Source organism: Cetorhinus maximus, chromosome 17 (assembly GCF_964194155.1).
Source record: "Cetorhinus maximus chromosome 17, sCetMax3.hap1.1, whole genome shotgun sequence".
NCBI lineage: Eukaryota > Metazoa > Chordata > Chondrichthyes > Lamniformes > Cetorhinidae > Cetorhinus > Cetorhinus maximus.
The window spans coordinates 36389433-36409166 of NC_135895.1; the positions used below are offsets into that span (position 1 = coordinate 36389433).

Here is a 19734-nt window from a genome sequence, read left to right on the forward strand (position 1 = left end):
GTTCCTGACACAGCAGGTAATTGCGCATCGAAGTCCAAATTTCCGGGGCAATTCCCATGTAGTCAGTGTATGGGAACTTCTAAGGGGTCCCCCAGCGCATCTTGTGTGGTACGGTCATCCAGAGATGAGAAGTTCTGGGCCAATGTTGGAAAATCATCCAAAGTATCAGCTCTAGTTTTCAGTCCAATTAAAATGTGGAGTCCATGCTAAGAAATGGAAATAAGCCTAAATAAAGCATTATTTAAATAATGTTTAAGGAAGGAGGAAAGATTGTCAATCAACATCTGTATATCTGTATAATTTAATTTTAAGCACTACAACTAAAATTGGTGATGTATGGTGAGTTCCATTCCCCTAACACTCATGTCCACTGACCTTCACTGGCTGCTGGTCATGCAATGTCTTGATGTTAAAATTCCCATCCTTGTTTTCAAATCCCTCACCCTTCCCTATCTCTGTAATGTCTTCCAGCCCCAGAACCCACCTGTATTCCTCTAATTCTGGCCTCTAATGCACCTCCAATTTCAATCACTGCACCAATGGTGGCCATACCATCAGTTACCTAGGCTCCAAACTCTGGAATACCCTCCCTAAACACCTCTGCCTTATTACCTTGCTTTCCTCCTTTAAGAAGCTACTTAAAACCTCTCTCGTTGACCAAGCTTTTAGTCATCTGATTTAATATATCCTTATGTGGCTCAGTGCCATACTTTGTTTCATAATGCTCCTGTGAAGTGCTTCAGGGCTTTTTATTACATTAAAGGAACTGGATGAATCGAAGTTCTTGTTGTTGATCTGGAGATAGGGTTCAATCAACCAACTTACATTTTACCCACTGAGAAGTATCACTCAAATCGAGTTTGAAGGCTTGTATTTAACAGTTTTGTGTTCATTGAAGTGAGGGGTGGTAATATTAGGGATTGGAATACTTTCTATTTCAAGCACTTACTGTCATCATGGAGCACTTCCCCAGATGCAGACTAAACCATCCTCTACTCTGCCCCAAACATGTCATGCGGCCCCAACCTCAGAATCCTCTGCAGTACCAGTGACCCATTTTGCCCCCATTTTCCACACCAGTCTTAAGCCTGTCAGTGACATTATACATTAATGCAGAATAGAGGCATTGTATGTAAGCCCACCCCCACATGGAACTGGATTCAGATTACCAAACTTGTGAGACACAGAACCCTTACAGGCAAATGTATTAAAGGTTATGGAACCAAGGGGTAGATGAAGCTACAATAAAGATCAGCGAAGATTCAACTAACTGGCAGAACAAGCTCCAGGTGCTGAATGGCCAACTCCTGTTCCTATGCTCCTAGCCAAGGGTTGGAAGTCCAATGTCTAACTCATTGCAACTCCAAGTTCTCAGCCTTGCATGTATAAGGCACTTTTTCACATCTTTCATCATAAAGCACTTCATGCAGAAAGAGATTACCAAGACTGTTAAGTAACCAAATGTAAAATACTGCAGACCTGGATTTCACAAAGGGCAATGAGGGGGGAAAAAAGTTAGCCAGCGTACCAAAAGAAAAGCCTGTTTTTCTTTGAATCGTCATAGGATCCCTAACATCAATGAAGCATTTTTTAAAAACTCCGTTCCCATCTAAGCTGAAGGACAGCACCTCCAGCAATGCATTGCTCTCTCAGGACTGCAGTGAAAGTGGTGTCCTAGTTCATGTGCTCAAGTCCTGGAATAAGTCTTAAACCAGCAAACTTTTGGCCTGCCAAATAAAGTGAGCAATACTGTTCTACTATTGATAAACATAAATAGTCCATCTTAAGCTGCTCTCATGAAGTCACATTAACAGAAAAAATTGCACGTTAAAAATTTTAATAATTTATAGTAGGCAGGTCCAAGTATAGGCTCTAGTATCCATCATCCCATTCAATTATTTTGCATTATACATTACACCAGGAATTTTGCATTTAGCCTGTCTTTCTCTTTCACAGATATCTGGAACCTTTAATGTGTGACTGAAAAGATTCCTGGTTTCTCTCTCCCTTTGCACATGTATCACTCAACAATTCAGTACTGACACTACATTAGCTCACCCTGAGCTCCATGCTTCAAAATCACCCACTGAAATCAAAGCAACAAAAGATAGCATGACATTGTCAAAACTTCAATTTTAGCACTCTGCCCACTATTCCATAACTTTAAAAGGAATTGGACTTTGCACTGATGCATAATGTGTCATTTTTCTTCTAACTCAATCTACACAGCTCAGGTTATCTCATCTAGCAGCACAAGCAAGAGCCAATACACCTCAACATGGAAGATTTACTCTGCCGGCTATTTACAACACTGTAAATATATCATAAAGATTCTCTACTTATGCTATTTCAGAAAAAGTCATCAAGGTGTTTTAATTTACAATTTAATTAGAAATGACAATAATAAGAAATCTTCCCATTATGATTACAACATCAAAATCTCCCTCCCTCCATCACACCTCCACCCCAACAAACCTGCATATGGGGAATCTCAAATCCCAAGACCATCAGTGAGAGGCTTCTAAAACAATTCTAATAGATTATAGTGTTACCTAGTCAACCACAGAAGCCACTTAACATCATTAATGTATTTTACACTTTCAATATTAAACCACACACAGTGAAGGAAGCAAACTAAGCAAAGTCAAAATTATGTTCAGACTTTTAAGTTTCAATTTTAAAACTGAATGTTAGTATAAATATAGGCCTGCTCAAACCTTGACTGTTAAGATAATTGCTATCCTGAATTCAGGGGTTAACATTCAGCTTGTAAACTGCAAGTCACTGGTCTATTTTATGGGGCTTCAGCAAGTTTTTCCATTTTGTTCTGAACATGAAATTTGAAGCAATTTCCTTATAAACTTCAATCATTTTCAAATCTGCACAACAGAGTAGCACTATTTCAAAATGCCCAGCAGAGATCTGTACAACATTCTTGCCCAACCCCACCACCGCCCACTAGCCCCCCCACTAGCCCCCCACCCCCTTTCTATCTCTCTCTGAAGTTGTCCGGACAGTTTTCCTTACCTCGCGTTATCACTTGCTTTAAACAGACTTGGCAGGCAATCTAATCCTCCCTGAAAAGGTCAGTGCCATTTTAACTGCCTTTCAATCACATTATGCATGGTGCAGCACGCGTTCTCTGCGATGCCTCCAGCTCTTGTCTAGACTGGATCAATACCTGAGCGATATCACTAGAGGAATGACACATGATGCCAATCGACCCGAAATCCCTAAATGGAACTGAACAGAAGGGAACAACTGGCCGCCTCTGACCTATCGCTACCTAATCTACTTAGTCCCATCTGCTCAGGCCGAAATAACAACCGAAGATTTCCTCAGTCAGTGGTTTGCAGCGAGTTGGGACTTGCTCAGGCAGAACAAGCCCCCCTCCCCTCAGCTTTGAAGTCACATTACAAAGCAGGTATGAAAGCACAGTTTCAAACATTTTCTGATGCCATCATTACTTTCTTATCTCCTTGCTCATTCCACAGTTACTATAGCTTCATCTGCAGCGTGTCAATAGTCTGCTATCTGTGAGCAGCCTCAGTTAGCTACTGTTCAAAGTCACTTTCCTTAAACTGCTGTGAATCATTTAAAGATGATAGTGCTGGTTTAGGCTGAACCAATTCGATTTTTAGGTTAATGGATTTATTTATTTTTACTAAGGTGCATGATACACCAAATAAAAACAGCTTTTTTGAAAAGACTTTGTAAATGAAGACAAAGATTTGAGATTTCACTTCTGTTATAAATTATTGATATTTACTAAGTGCCTCGATGGTCTCAAAATTACAATTTTATTAAAAACTATACAAAAAGGGAATAATGGAATGGTATATGACCAAGAAATGCTGATCAGTCCACGTACCTAATTCATAACTGAAAAAAAATGCAACACCACACCATCTCTCTTACTCCCTTCCATGTTACTTTTTGTCAAAAACTGTTCAGCCTCTCATATGAAGAATAACCACTTGGCTGAGTAATTTTAAAAGCTGCTTGTAGAACCAGGTCTAGTAGGCAGTTAATGCCTTATGTAAAGGTGGAGAGAAAACAAAAGTCAGTGAATTCAGTTCCAAACTAAATTAAAATTCGAAAAAGCTAGCTTTGATGCACTTTTCTTCCAATCACAAGCTGATGGATTTTGTTCTTTGTACTTAAAACAGAATCAATAACGAGCAACAGAGGGCTGTTGTCATTGGAACTATGTAACCAACCCTAAAAAGGGTGCTGAATTGTGATCAAAGATCCATACAAATATTTTCTGTGAAACTCCCTCACTCAAAACCTCCGCCATTCCTCAAAGGGAGAGCTCACACTAAAGTCCTAAAGTGCAATCACAAACTCAAAATTCCAAACATAGCATATAGGGGTGCCAATGGGATCGACCATAAGATTATGTAGCTTCATTTCTCGAACAGGTTACAAAACAATGTTACTTGGAATATGGACAATTTTCATGGAACTCACCGAGGCTCCTAGACAGCACCTTTCACACCCAGGGCCACTACCATCTGGGAGGATAAGGGCAGCAGGCACATGGGAACACCACCACCTGCAAGTTCCCCTCCAAGCCACTCGCCATCCTGACTCGGAAATATATCGCCATTCCTTCATTGTCACTGGGTCAAAATCCTGGAACTCCGTTCCTAACTGCACTGTGGGTATACCTACACCACAGAGACTGCAGTGGTTCAAGGCGGCAGCTCACCACCACCTTCTCAAAGGCAATCAGGGATGGGCAATAAATGCTAGCCTAGCCAGTGACACCCACATATCATGAATGAATGAAATAAAAAATATATATTCAAAAGGATTAAAATGCTCTGGTTCCACATTTATTACACCCCTTGAAAGAAACTAATATGTTTTAACAGTGAACACTATGAAGTAGTTCCTTGAAGATTTTGCCATGTGAATATTCTCTCCCTTTCAAGCTAGTACGAACACAGACTGGTTCTTCAACTGACATGACAGGCCCAGCTGTGAAGCACAGCTGACAGAAACTCTGAAGCTTTCATTAGAAAAACGGTACAAATTGATCACAGACCTTGTACCTGCAATCCCCCCGGCAGCTCCCACTAGACACAGCTTTTTCAATATTTTATAACTTCTGAAATGAGACACTGTGCTCCTTGCCCTACCTCATTTAGGTAAAACAAGGGAGATAACGGGGAATTTTGTTTGACAAGCTCTCATTTCTCAGCTCTTCTGCCCTCAGTGAGCTAGAAGCAAAGCCCTGCTAAAATTACATTCCCCAGGACTGGTCAAGTAAAGGTCAAATATTAGCGATGAGCAAATGACTTAGATTTGACAGATTTCCTTAAAGGGAGTTTACCAACAGATTTTTAGTCTTTCACTCAGGTTTCTACAGACTAAAACCTTACAGTTTTGCAGTATCTACAAAAACATTTATAAGTAGCTTGTTTAAGTCCAATTGACCTTTGGATAAAGAAAGAAATAAATGCACACAATAGACACACAATATATTTCTTAAATGTAGGGAAATAATTACATGCCACCATAGGTCCATCGACCCCCAGAGCTACCTTGACTACACTTCCTCCCACCCAGCTTCCTGTAAGGGTTCTATTACATTCTGAAAAAAAAACCAAAAAATGCTGGACAAACTCAGCAGGTCTGACGGCATCGAGTCCGGACTCGAAACGTTAACTCTGTTTCTCTCTCCACAGGTGCTGTCAGACCTGCTGAGTTTTTCCAGCACTTTTTGTTTTTGTTTCAGCTTTCCAGCATCCGCAGTATTTTGCCTTTATCTTCTATTACATTCTCCCAGTTTCTCCATCACATCTGTTCTGACGATGCCATCTTCTATACCAGTACTTCCATTAAGACTTCCTTTTTCTTCAACCAAGGATTCTCCTGCCCCATAGTTGATCTTGACCGTGTCTGTTTCATTCCCTACCTTCTGCTCTCATCCATTCCTCTGCTTCCCAGCATGAAAAGGCTCCCCTTGTCCTCACCTTCTACCTCACCAGCATCCACATTCCACAAATGATCCTCTGCTGATGAATCCACCCAGCGCATCTTTCCCTCCCCTTCTAGCATTCCAAAGGGGGCAATCCTTCGGCGACACCCTGGTCCACACCTCAATCACCCAAAACACCCCCTCCCCTTCCCAAGCACCTTCCCATGCAAGCATAGCAGATACTTCTTCCTCTCTTCCCATCATCCAGGACCCCAAAACTCCTTCCAGGTGAAACAACGATTTAGTCGTACTTCTTTCAGTGTAGTATACTGTAATCATTGCTCACAAGACATTCTTCTTTACACCGGAGAGGCCAAATGCAGTTTGGATGACTGATTTGTGAACGTCTCCATTCAGTCTGCAAGCATGAATCCTAACTTCTGGTTACTTGTCATTTTAATTCTTCACTCTACTTAGAGTGGCCTCTGTTCGTTGGTCTCCGTTCATTGGTCTCCATTTTCTCTGGCTCTCTTCTCAACCAGTTGAGTTTTTCATTTCTGCTCGCCTCTCATCATCAAGTCATAATGGATCAGAAGGAGGCCATTCAGCCCATCAAGTCCATTCCGACACTGTTGAGCAATCTAGTCAGTGCAATTCCACCACTCTATCCCCACAGCCCTACAAGTTAATTTCCTTCAAGTGCCCATCCAATTTCCTTTTAATATCATTCATTGTCTCCATTTGCCCTACCCTCATAGGCAGCAAGCTTCAGTGGCATGATTTGTTCTGAAAGGAGGGGCAGAATTTTACACTCAGTGTGCGGGTGCGCATCCGACACACCGGAACGTAAAATGATGCGCAATGACATTGGGCGTGTGTCCTGACGTCATTGCGAACTCACGCGATATTTTGTTTGGCGGGCGTGCGTTGGAGTCAGCTGCGCGCCCGTCGATAATTGAAAGGCCTATTAAGGCCATTAACAAGGTAATTGATTTGAATTTTACGCTGCCCGTCCAACCTTACAGTTGGTGGGCAGGTGAAAAAGCCAAGCGGCCTTTACGTTTTTCAGGAAACCTCATCCACAAGCGGGATGAGGCTTCCTAAAGCTAATGCTAATTAAATAAAAACTTTCTTTTGAAAATAAAAACATGTCTCATCTCATGTAATACAGTCATGAGGGGATGTTTCTTTAAATTTTTATTGTTTTTAATTTTTTTTTAAAAAGCGCTTCAATCTCTCTGAGGCAGCTCCGTGCCTCAAGGAGACTGAAGTGCTCTTTCACACGCATGCATGAACTGCGCGCTGGACCTGACACTCCCTCCTCCCCCCCGCCCGTACAGGTAGTGCTCAGTACTACCACTCATGATCCACACAGGGTGGGCCTTAATTGGCCCGCCCACGTGAAATCACAGTGCGGAGCCAATCGCAGGCGGCGGTCAACCCCACAACCGTCCCCGCCCGCTCCTGCCAAGCCCACCTGACAACTGGAAAATCCTGGCCAAGGTGTTAGCTACCCAAAGCTTGTGATAGCAGTAAAGCTCAAGCAGTCTCTGTCCATTCACCTTTCCCAGGCCATGATATCCAAGCCAGAAAGGTCTCGCCTGCTCTTTTTTTAAAATTCATTCATGGGATGTGGGCGTCACCAGCTAGGCTAGCATTTATTGCCCATCCCTAATTGCCCTTCAGGGAGGTGGGGGTGAGCTGCCTTCTTGAACCACTGCAGTCCACGTGGTGTAGGTACACCCACAGTGCTGTTAAGGAGAGAGTTCCAGAATTTTGACCCAGTGACAGTGAAGGAACGGTGATGTATTTCCAAGTCAAGATAGTCAGTGGCTTGGAGGGGAACTTCCAGGTGGTGGTGTTCCCAAGTGACTACTATCTTTGTCACTCTAGATGGTAGCTGTCATGGGTTTGGAAGGTGCTGTCCAAGGAAGCTTGGTGCGTTTCTGCAATGCATCTTGTAGATGGTACACACTGCTGCTACTGTGCGTCAGTGGTGGAGGGAGTGAATGTTTGTGGGTGCAAATCAAGCTGGTTGCTTGGTCCTGGATGATGTCAAGCTTCTAGACTGTTGTTGGAGCTAAACTCATCCAGGCAATTGCAGAGTATTCCAGCACAGTCCTGACTTATGCCTTGTAGGTGATAGATAGGCTTTGGGGAGTCAGGAGGCGAGTTACTTGTTGCACGATACCTAGCCTCCGACCTGCTCTTGTAGCCACAGTACTTATATGGCTAGTCCAGTCCAGTTTCTGGTCAATGGTAACCCCCCAGGATGTTGATAGTAGGAGATTCTGCAATGGTAACGCCATTGAATGTCATGGGGCGATGGTTAGATTTTCTATTGTTGGGGATGGTAATTGCCTGGCACTTGTGTGGCGCAAATGTTCCTTGCCACTCATCAGCCCAACCTGGACATTATCCAGGTCTTGCTGCATATAGACATGGACTGTTTCAGTGTCCAAGGAGTCACAAATGGTGAACTTTCTGCAATCATCAGCGAACATCCCCACTTCTGACCTTATGATGGAAGGAAGGTCATTGATGAAGCAGCTGAAGATGGTTGGGACTAGGACGCTACCCTGAGGAACTCCTGCAGTGATGTCCTGGAACTGAGATGATTGACCTCCAACAACCACAACCATCTTCCTTTGTGCTACATATGACTTCAACCAGTGGACAGTTTTCCCCCCCGATTCCCATTGACTCCAGTTTTACTAGGGCTCCTTAATGCCACATTCAGTCAAATGCTGCCTTGATGTCAAGGACAGTCACTCTCACCTCAACCCTGGAGTTCAGCTCTTTTGTCTATGTTTGACCCAAGGCTGTAATGAGGTCAGGAACTTAGTGGCTCTGGCGGAACCCAACTGAGCGTCAGTGAGCAGGTTATTGCTAAGCAAGTGCCACTTGATAGCACTGTTGATGGCCCCTTCCATCACTTTACTGATGATCCGGGTGGTAATTGGCCAGGTTGGATTTGTCCTGCTTTTTATGTACAGGACATATCTGGGCAATTTTCTACATTGCCAGATAGATGCCAGTGTTGTAGCTGTACTGAACAGCTTGGCTAGGAGTGCAGCAAGTTCTGGAGCACAAATTTTCAGTACTATTGCCATAATATCATCAGGGCCCATAGCCTTTGCAGTATCCAGTGCCTTCAGCTGATTCGTCATATCACGTGGAGTGAATCAATTTGACTGAAGACTAGCATCTGTGATGCTGGGGGTCTCCGGAGGAGGCTGAGATGGATTATCAACTCGGCACTTCTGGCTGAAGATTGTTGCAAATGCTTCAGTCTTATCTTTTGCACTGATGTGCTGGGCTCCCCCATCGTTGAGGATGGGGATATTTGTGGAGCCTCCTCCTCCAGTGAGTTGTCTAATTGTCCACCACCATTCACGACTGGATGTGTCAGGACTGCAGAGCTTAGATCTGAACCGTTGGTTGGGGAATCGCTTAGCTCTGTGTACCACTTGCTGCTTATGCTGTTTGGCACACAAGTAGACTGTGTTGTAGCTTCACCAGGTTGACCTCTCATTTTTTAGCTATGCCTAATGCTGTTTCAGCTATGCTTTCCTGCACTCTTCACTGAACCAGGGCTGATCCCCTGGCTTGGTGATAATGGTACAGTGAGAGATATGCCGGGCCATGAGTTTCCAGATTGTGGTTGAGTACAATTCTGCAGCTGTTGATGGCCCACAGTGCCTCATGGATGCCCAGTCTCAAGTTGCTAGATCTGTTTGAAATCAATCCCATTTAGCATGGTGATAGTGCCACACAACATGATGACAGGTATCCTCAATGTGAAGACAGGGCGTCGTCTCCACAAGGACTGTGCAGTGTTCACTCCTACCAATACCACTGCCATGGATAGATGCATCTGCGGCAGGCATTTTGGTGAGGATGAGGTCAAGTATGTTTTTCCCTCTCCTTAGTCCCTGGACCACCTGCCGCAGATCGAGTTTAGCAGCTATGTCCTTTAGGACTCGGCCAGCTCGGTCTATAGTGATGCTACCAATACTGGTCTGATATGGACATTGAAGTCCCCCACCCAGGGTACATTCTGCACCCTTGCCACCCTCAGTGCTTCCTCCAAGTGGTGGTCAACATGGAGGAATACTGATTCATCAGCTGAGGGGGGGTACATGGTAATCAGCAGGAGGTTTCCTTGCATGTTTGGCCTGTTGCCATGAGACTTCATGGGGTCTGGAGTCGATGATGAGGACTACCAGAGCAACTCCCTCCCAACTGTATACCACTGTGCCGCGACCTCTGCTGGGTCTGTCCTGCCGGTGGGACAGGGATGGTGATAGTGATATCTGGGACATTGGCTGTAAGGTATGATTCCGTGAGTATGACTATGTCAGGCTGTTGCTTGACTGGTCTGTGTGACAGCTGTTCCAATCTTGTTAGTAAGGAGGACTTTACAGGTCGTTTCCGGTGCCTAGGTCAATGCCGAGTGGTCCGTCCGGTTTCATTCCTTATTGACTTTATAGCAGTTTGATACAACTGAGTGGCTTACTAGGCCATTTTAGAGGGCATTTAATAGTCAACCACATTGTAGAAGTCACATGTAGGCCAGGCCAGGTAAGGACGGCAGATTTCCTAAAGGACATTAGTGAACTACATCGACAATGGTTTCATGGTCATCATCAGATACTCATGAGTTAACTGGTCCTGTTTGTGTTGAGAGATAGATGGCGAGAACACAGTGAACTATTTGTGGGGGGTTCTAATCACAAACTGTCAAATACAGCAATGGAATGTACAAAATTGTAAAATTGCGGATGCTGGAAGACTGAAATAAAAACAAAATGCCTCACTGCCATAGGGCCCCTATACTGTTCCTATAAAGATCAACTTAAGCTCAAGACAGAGCACCTCACCTTCCGATTATGCACTTTACTGCCTTCTGGACTCAAGATTGAGTTCAAGAACTTCAGACCATGAACTTGCAGGGCCATGGGGATAGATTGCAGGAATGGGACTGACTGAATAGCTCTACAGCGAACCAAAATGGACTTGATGGCCCAAACGGCCTCCTTGTGTGCCATTATGACTCGATGACAAGAGCTGAGCAGAAACAAAAAGTTCAGCTGGCCAAGAAGAGGGCCCAGAGAAAACAGAGGCCAGCGGATCCTGCATCTTCAAAGTCTATTCTCTTCCTCTGTCACAAACGCAGCAGCATCTGTCATGCCAGAGTAGAGCTTCTGAGCCACACCCTGCGATGTTTAACAGTGTTGACCACCACAGCACAAACCACCATCTCACTAGATAGAGTGCTGCTCTCAGAGTGATTATCCAAAACATTAAATTGCATTTTTCAAGTTTTCACAAAAAAAGCCATCAGTACTAAGCAAACCTGTCTCCCCATTCCCTAATCAAAAAATTACCATGCATTATTCTGTAATTAATGCAATTTTGTTAATCTTGAGTGACACTAGCCATGACTTCTCTCAAGCTGAGTAGTCACGCAAACACCATATTGGTGAAAGTCTAGGTGCAATTCTCAAACTGAACTTCACAGAAAAGGCATGTTGAGATTCTAAGAAATGAAGAGATTTCTTTTTATTTTCCACTCCTAACATTTCTTTAAAATAACTATGACTACTTTATTTGTAAAGAAAACCTAGCTTGGATTGAACACCATGTTGGAGCACCCAACGCTGCATGAAAGAAGGGATTGAGAAGAAAATCATGGTTCAGGTGGCAAAACCAATCAGCCAGTAGGAGAACCTCTAACTATTTTAGCAAGATTATTTTATTTTTAAATTGGGAACAAAACCATTTTGAGACTATCCTGGAGTACTCCTTTAAGTCTCAGGTTGCATTAAAACCTCTGAACAGAATACCACTGTCTTGTTTATAGTGATCTACCATACAGTTTGAACCTAAAGAAAATTAGATTCAGGCCAGTTATTAACTTTTCCAACTGAAAAACAGACATTAAAAGTTCTTTTTTTAAAAAAACAATAGTTTTAAAATTGAGAATTTTTTATGTTTGCCAACATTCTCAGCTGGGGATCAGAAGTATTCAACGTTTAAGATCAATCTTGGGATAGTGATTGTAAAAGTGATTCAAGAGGGACAGGATAGGGTTAAAGGTGATAGAAAGGGCAAATGATAGAAAAAAAATGAGATAGTAGGGCAGCTATGGGGCAATACAGAGAGAAATGGAAAAAAATGGTTTTGGGAGCGCTGTTTTGCTGCAGAGAAAAAGATTGTTTGCTTTTTTACCCTTCAGTTTCAGGAGATCTGCTTCAGAGGCATTGGGGAGTTAGGAAATGCTATCAATTCAATTCTTTACAATTGTAACCATTACTTAGAAATATATACATAACAGATCAATGAAATAGTTAATACTCTCAGACGCTTTAATTTCAATCATTTTTACACATTTACACATTAGACCAGGCTGACAACTCGATGTAATACTGAGGGAGTGCTGCATTCTCAAAGGTGTTCCCTTCCTGATGAGATGCTTCTTCAGGTGAATGTAAAGGGCACCGTGTCACTTATCAAAACAAAAAGAGTTCTCCTCGTGTCCTGGTCGACATTGTTCCCTCAGTCAACACCAGCAAAAGAAAAAATAGCTGGTAACTTCACTCATTTGCTGGCTGTGCACCCTACGACTGCACTTCAAGTGTAATTCAATGGCTGTGATGCCCTCCAATTTGTCCTGAGAAAGTCATGTGTTCCTTCATTATAATCTCCTTATTTACTTTATTTCCTTCCAGGACAAATTAGGTCTGACACCATTTTTACATAACATGAAGTCCAGAAAACATCCACATTTTTATTTAAGCTTCCAAATGCCTTGACTCCATCCAAACCTTTACCCCATCTAGGTTTGGACGGACCAAAAGTGGCGATTCTGGACACAGGCCATACAGATGACAACAATCAACTGTACTCTTACTTAAAGTCCAAAGCATTAGAAGCTTGAAAGGATTTTTTAAAAATGCCTTATGACAAATAATTTATACCAAGGATTTGATTTTAAAGATGTTGAGAAAAATACTTCTGCAAGGATAAACTTAAAAGTTACCAGTAGCAGTGTACAAAACCTTCATAATATTGCATACCTCGAAAGCCACCTTCTAATAAGGTTGTAGCTCGTATTCTCTTCTGCCCACACCATTCGTATTCTTCAAATCTGTTCCCACTTCCACTCTCATTTTCTATGTCCACTGACTCATCATCATTTGTGTAAGAGCCATCTCTCTGTGGATTAAAATAAACTGTTTTAGTAAATGAATCTTTTAAACTAGTTCAACCACTTTTAAGTTTCATATAATTAACATCTTTTCAGTTTTCTTTTTATTTAAGAACAATTACTGCAAAAGGAAAGTATTTCTCTCTATCCAGTTAACCTGATGAGATTACTCAACAAAAAATTTCAAAAGCAGGAGTAATACAGTGAGAACAATACACAAGAACGATAGTTGTTTTTCAAACAAGCAAAACTGATGCCGCAATTCTTTTCATTCAGCTAAAGATTAACTTCCGTCTTCAGCAACTCATATTAAACTGTTTCAATTTTGCTCTTTTCCGAAACAAACTACGATCAGTTCAATATGTATGCCTTTTTTTATTCATTCACGGGGTGTGAGCTTTGCTGGCTCGGCCAGCATTTATTGCCCATCCCTAACTGTCCTTGAGAAGGTGGTGGCAAGCTGCCTTCTTGAACTGCTGCAGTCCATGTGGTGTAGGTGCACCCTAACAGTGCTGTTAGGAAGGGAGTTCCAGGATTTTGACCCAGCAACAGTGAAGGAACAGCGATATATTTTCAAATCAGGATAGTGAGTGACTTGGAGGGGAAATTCCAGGTGCTGGTGTTCCCATCTATCTGCTGTTAATATGTCCTTCTAGATTGCAGTGGTCATGGGTTTGGAAGGTGCTGTCGAAGGAGCCTTGGTGAATTCCTACAGTGCATCTTGTAGATGGTACACACTGCTGTTACTGTGCGTCAGTGGTGTAGGGGGTGAATGTTTGTGGATGTGGTGCCAATCAAGCAGGCTGCTTTGTTCTGGATGGCGTCAAGCTTCTTGAGTGATGTAGGAGCTACACTCATCTAGGCAAGTGGGGAGTATTCAATCACACTCCTGACTTGTGCCTTGAACATGGTGGACAGGCTTTGGAGAGTCAGGAGGTGAGTTACTCGTCGCAGGCTTCCTAGCCTCTGACCTGCTCATGTCGCCACAGTATTTATATGGCTAGTCCAGTTCAGTTTCTGGTCAATGGTAACGCTCAGGATGTTGATAGTGAGGAATTCACTGATGGTAATGCCATTGAACTTCAAGGGGCGATGGTTGGATTCTCGCTTGTTGGAGATGGTCATTGCCTGACACTTGTGTGGTGTGAATGTTACTTGTCACTTATCTGCACAAGTCTGGATATTGTCCAGGTCTTGCTGCATTTAGACATGGACTGCTTCAGTATCTGAGGAGTTGCAAGTGGTGCTGAACATTGTGCAATCATCAGCGAACATCCCCAGTACTGGCCTTATGAAGAAAGGAAGGTCATTGATGAAGCAGCTCAAGATGGTTGGGATGAGGACACTAGCCTGAGGAACTCCTGCAGTGATGTCCTGGAGCTGAGGTGACTGACCTCCCAACAACCACAACGATCTTCCTTTGTGCTAGGTATGACTCCAACCAGTGCAGAGTTTTCCCCCTGATTCCCATTGACTCCAGTTTTGCTAGGGCTCCTTGATGCCACACTCGGTCAAATGCTGTCGCAGTGTCAAGGGCAGTCACTCTCACCTCACCTCAGGAATTCAGTTCTTTTGTCCATGTTTGAACCAAGGCTGTAATGAGGTGAGGAGCTGAGTGGCCCTGGCAGAACCCAAACTGGGCCTCAGTGAGCAGGTTATTGCTAAGCAATTGCTGCTTCATAGCACTGTTGATGACCCCTTCCATTACTTTACTGGATTACTGTATTTACTCAACTTGAAATGCTATAATTTTCCTGATCATGGTTTCAAATGAACAGCACACCTTGGCAACATTTTTTAAATTATCATCATTACTTTAGGAACATATACATGATGGAGATCTATTTAAAAGAATCTTTTGCTGTTTCCTGCTTTTTCCAAAAAAAAAACTTGCTTCTCATCTATTTTTTTTCCATATCCTTTCTGTTGCTTTCACCCCAATTCCTGTAGAAAGTTCAACCGCAGACTTATGCTCTTAGTGGTAACAAAATACATTAGAAATTTGTACGCCTTGAAGGGCGATTTTATGGATTGTCTGTACTTGTTTCCAATTTTTCAAATGAAATGAAAAAATAAGTATTTTTATTAGAAGTAGGAAATAGTAATGTAGGACTGCATGTATAGTTCAAATTCACAGATTTGTGATAATTCCTAAAATAGAGTTCAAATTAAAACTAATGATACTAAATTAGCTGTAAATTAATGCAAATAACAACAACTGCACCTGATTTCAGCAGACTGATTCAACTAATATGCAATTTGGCAATATTATTACATTACAATATGTCATAAAGGATGAAATACAGCAGAAGTTGGTTTAAAATGTTGTTGAGAATGTTATCATTTTCCTATTAGTTGCTGCGAATGTTTACACCCTTACAGTATGTCTGGATATTTTTGATCAGCATATTTTTATGTACTAAGTAGGTTTTCTTTTAAATACATAGAGGCTGTTTATTCAATGGCACTGGCAGGTACTGGTTCCTTTACCCCAGCCTGGGAATGTTGTGCATTGTTGCACGAGAGAAGCAAATATTACCCATAACTATCTGTCTTTAATTCTCCATAAATTTTTTGAAGTAATTAATGCCTAATTTCACTTGATGACTGAGGTACAGTAGAGCAAAAGATATCCAAATGTGGACAGATATGCTCTAAGGAAAAATGGCAAAATTCTGACATCATTTTAAACCAATTCCTGACAAGTAAATTAATGGATAATGGCGCTGATCCCAATAAAAGTAATGATTTTTTTTGGTCTGGAGATGTACAAAGGTCATATGTGGGATATTTTGCTCTACAATTCAATATCTGTTGCATTTCATTACCTTTCGGGCAATTATTTACCTATGCGGGCATGACTAGGACTGCAATCTCTTGTGCCATATGAACTACTAACATTGGTCAAAAAATTTTCTAGCAAGATTGGAAAGGACTCTCAAGGAATGGCAGAGATATTAAATGAGTTCTTTGCATCACTGTTGTTCTTAAAGATGTTCAACTAGCAGCAATAACTTGCGATGTCAACTGTATGATGGTTGATATTAAAAAGCATCAAGATGCCGTGTTAGACAGAATAAGGAACTAGAGCCCTTAAACAAGTATGATATGTGATCCCCTTTCTATCTTTAATAGCTCACAAGAATTAGTACTATTTCTTTGGATTGAAAGGATGCTAATATAAACCCAATTTTTCAAAAGGTTGATAAGGCAGAGCCAGTTAACTATAGGTCTATTAGTCTGCCTTCAATAATAGGCAAGAGGCTGAAGGTATCACAAGAGACATCTGCTACCTGACTTTTTTTATTCGTTCATGGGATGTGGGCATCGCTGGCTGGACCAGCATTTATTGCCCGTCCCTAATTGCCCTTGGTGGTAGTGAGCCACCATCTTGAACCACCTCAGTCCACGTATTGTAGGAATACCCACAGTGCTGTTAGGAAGGGAGTTCCAGATAGTGACCTAACGAGAGTGAAGGAACGGCCGATATAGTTAGAAGTCTGGTGGTGTGTGGCTTGGAGTGGAACTTGGAGGTGGTGGCATTCCCATGCATCTGCTGCCCTTATCCTCCTAAGTGGTAGAGGTCACGGGTTTGAAGGTGCTGTTGAAGGAGCCATGGTAAGTTGCTGCAGTGCATGGTGTAGATGGTACACACTACTGCCACCAGGTACTGGTGGTGAAAGGAGTGAATATTGAAGGTGGTGGATGGGGTGCCAATCAAGCGCGCCGCTTTGTCTTGGATGGTGTCGAGCTTCTTGAGTGTTGTTGGAGCTGCAGTCATCCAGGTAAGTGGAGAATATTCCATCACATTCCTGACTTGTGCCTTGTTGATGGTGGACAGGCTTTGAGAAGTCAGGTGGTGATAGAGAAAGCATTATAAGAGGCACTCAACACAGTTGCTGGAAAAGTAGGTTGTGTCTTATAACTGGATAAAATATTTTAAGGAAGTTACTAGGCTAGTGAATGAGGTAAATGCAGTAAACATCATCTACCTGGACTTTCAGAAAGAATTTGAGATGCTAATTAACAAGAAGCTCCTCTGGTAGAACTCGTGCAATGGATTAATAATTGGCTTAGAAATTATGGATGGGCAGAACTAGGTTCGCTGTTAGGTGGCACTTCTTTTCTCAGAGAATAGTAGATCTGTAGAACAGGTTGCCAATCGATGCAGTAAAAGTTGATTTGTTGTACACCTTCAGGAGAGCTGGACCTGTTTCTGGCTGGAGTGTACATCTTGCCATACAAAAGACAGGCAACGTGTAATACGAGTCAGGGTCGATGTAGTATCCCCAGACTAGTTTTGCTCACGGAAAGGGGGCAGGGAGAAAGTCTCCAAGCTTTTAAACATCTGACTGGCCTGGGTTTCTATCTGTTTTTGCCTCGCTCAGGAGGCTACATGGTTCCAGGTAGGTAGGAAGTGTTTGTATCATGGTGCACAAGGCATCACAACTGTATGGCTGGATGGGCAAGCTGGTCTTTTCCTGTCCCACAATTTTCTATGTATGTCAGTGTGTTACGCCAACATTTCTGAATCCTGAATCACATGGTTAACAAAATCCAAAAGCCATGCATTTGATAAGCTCAGCAAGAAAAGATTTAGATCTGACTTTAAATTTGCTCCCTCCTAATCCCGCTCCTTTCTTACCATGTCCCAAAACTAACCTGCTCTTTTGAGCAGATGAGCAAGACACCTGCAGGAAAGGAGTGGGGTCCTATTTAATGTGCAGGTCAGTTTCTCAATTATGCTATCTGTAATATTAGTTGGAGGGCTGAGCAGGGGAGCAATGATGGCTTCTCTGTCAGGCCAGGCCTACCAGATAGGAGGTCAAGGGACAGCAGTTTGAAAAAAATAATATTAGGTATCCATATGGTTCAGGAGGGACAGAAGTACTTGTCCAAGCCTTACAAAGAAGTCTCAGGCCTCTCTTTCCCCATTCCCCTCTTGACTGCAGCCAGAAAGTGCATCCCAAAAAGCTTCGATTAGCTCAATGCCTAGCATCATTCCCATGGGTCTCCAACTGTGACCTTCTGCCACTAAACTCCTGCTCCCGAACGCTAGCCTGGTATTGAATCTGCTCTGGTTCAGATACGACTCCAGAAAAAAATCCTTTAAATTAGGACTAGCCATTTAAATCAGCCAGGCCACCATGTCCCAGGAATTACCATCCACTTCAAGGATCTGTTCTGTCCTCACTTTAAAACAGCCTTCGTTTTTGCCCTCCATATTAGCTTTATAACGGGGTCTATATCAATGTTGCATTATAACAACCCTTAAAAGTTACATATTTCCTTTTCCAATAGATCCGTCCTCTGCATTGTATGAATACTTTGGACTGCACAAAAAACGGGATAGCAGGCAAGGAGTTAAAAAAAAATAAAGTCGTTCTTAAAAAACTATAAATCCAAGAACTCGAGTGATCTGCAAACAGCAGCAAAATTGAGAGAGAACTGCTTGGCCTAATCTCACCATGCAGAGTAAATCACAGGATATACTCTTTCCTAACTACAGGTACAATGACCACATAAAACACAATACATCATTTAACAGCTGAAGTGTAGGCATGTGTTCCTTTAAGGTTACAATGTCTAACTGATGTTAATTAAACATTGGGTGAGTTCAGTCCAGCATTAACTGCTACTCAAGCTTGAAGTACGCACCCTGGCTTTGTTTGTGAGACTGTCAATTAAGATTCTGTAGCATTTTGATTTGGATATGTTTCGCTCATGGAAAGTGATCTGACACATTGTTTAAAGAAACAAAAGCAGTCATTTTCATTCTTTTAAGCGTGGCACAGAAATTTGCATCAGACAGCATGTGGCATCTGAAGTATGATGGACTCAAAAGGTTCAAATATGGAAGCATATTATATTACTAACAGAACATTGAGTCAGAAGATATGCTGCTTTATGCCATGCAAATCAGGGCCACTGATTTATGAAGATTGGATTAAAGAAAGTGTTTTTATGACACACTTATAGGTCTTTTCTGCCTCAAATTTTGTCCATATTTTCATGGAATCTGTAAATCAGTGAACTTGATTATTAAACATGTTTAGTTATGTGCTTAATTTTATGTCTTACCTTATTTTGAAGTCCAGGATACACATGAAGATGGTAGGAAAGTTATTCATGTCCAAGATAGGTAGGAGGTAATGTAGAAATATTGGTGTTGGGCGGGGGCATGTGGTTTGGTGTTGTAAAGAGAGGAGTTTCGGGGTCTAATAGTAGTTGGGAGTCTGGTGGGGTGAGAGAAGTAAAACAATGTTGCAGTGTGGATTTTCTGGGAAGAGAAAGCAGTGCTCCAGGATCTGCAAGCAAGGAGACTTTCACACTGGGAGTGTGGAAATAATGTGTAGACACAGCTAAGTAGTGACAGTGGCAGCAGTTTGCTCTTGGGTATACTGGGAAGGGTCTCCCAGGAGGTGAGAGCAGTGAGATGTGGGGGTCATGGTGTCTGTGAGCATTCAACGAACATATTTGGGAGCACTGGGAGGTAAAGTGTTCTATTTTAGGAGCAGCTAATAGACTGTCGTGATCCTGAGAGCATTAGAATGGGTATCTGGATATGGAACTACTGGCCACATTTTTTCAT

The 19734-nt window shown here is 42.3% G+C and overlaps 1 protein-coding gene and 1 long non-coding RNA gene across 7 annotated transcripts in view; one reads left to right on the forward strand and one right to left on the reverse strand.

The window, feature by feature from the left end:
- The window catches only part of rnf220a (ring finger protein 220a), a 514999-nt gene that overhangs the window by 103585 nt on the left and 391680 nt on the right, over nt 1–19734 (reverse strand). For all 6 annotated transcript variants that reach the window (XM_078560991.1, XM_078560995.1, XM_078560994.1 and 3 more), the window contains one exon: nt 13012–13150. In XM_078560991.1, coding sequence (XP_078417117.1) covers nt 13012–13150 — 139 coding nt within the window. The remainder of the gene's footprint in view (nt 1–13011; nt 13151–19734) is intronic.
- LOC144692317 (uncharacterized) overlaps nt 3023–19734 on the forward strand; it is a 55801-nt gene continuing 39089 nt past the window's right edge. The window contains exon 1 of the long non-coding RNA XR_013579306.1: nt 3023–3424. This is a non-coding gene — a long non-coding RNA (uncharacterized LOC144692317). The remainder of the gene's footprint in view (nt 3425–19734) is intronic.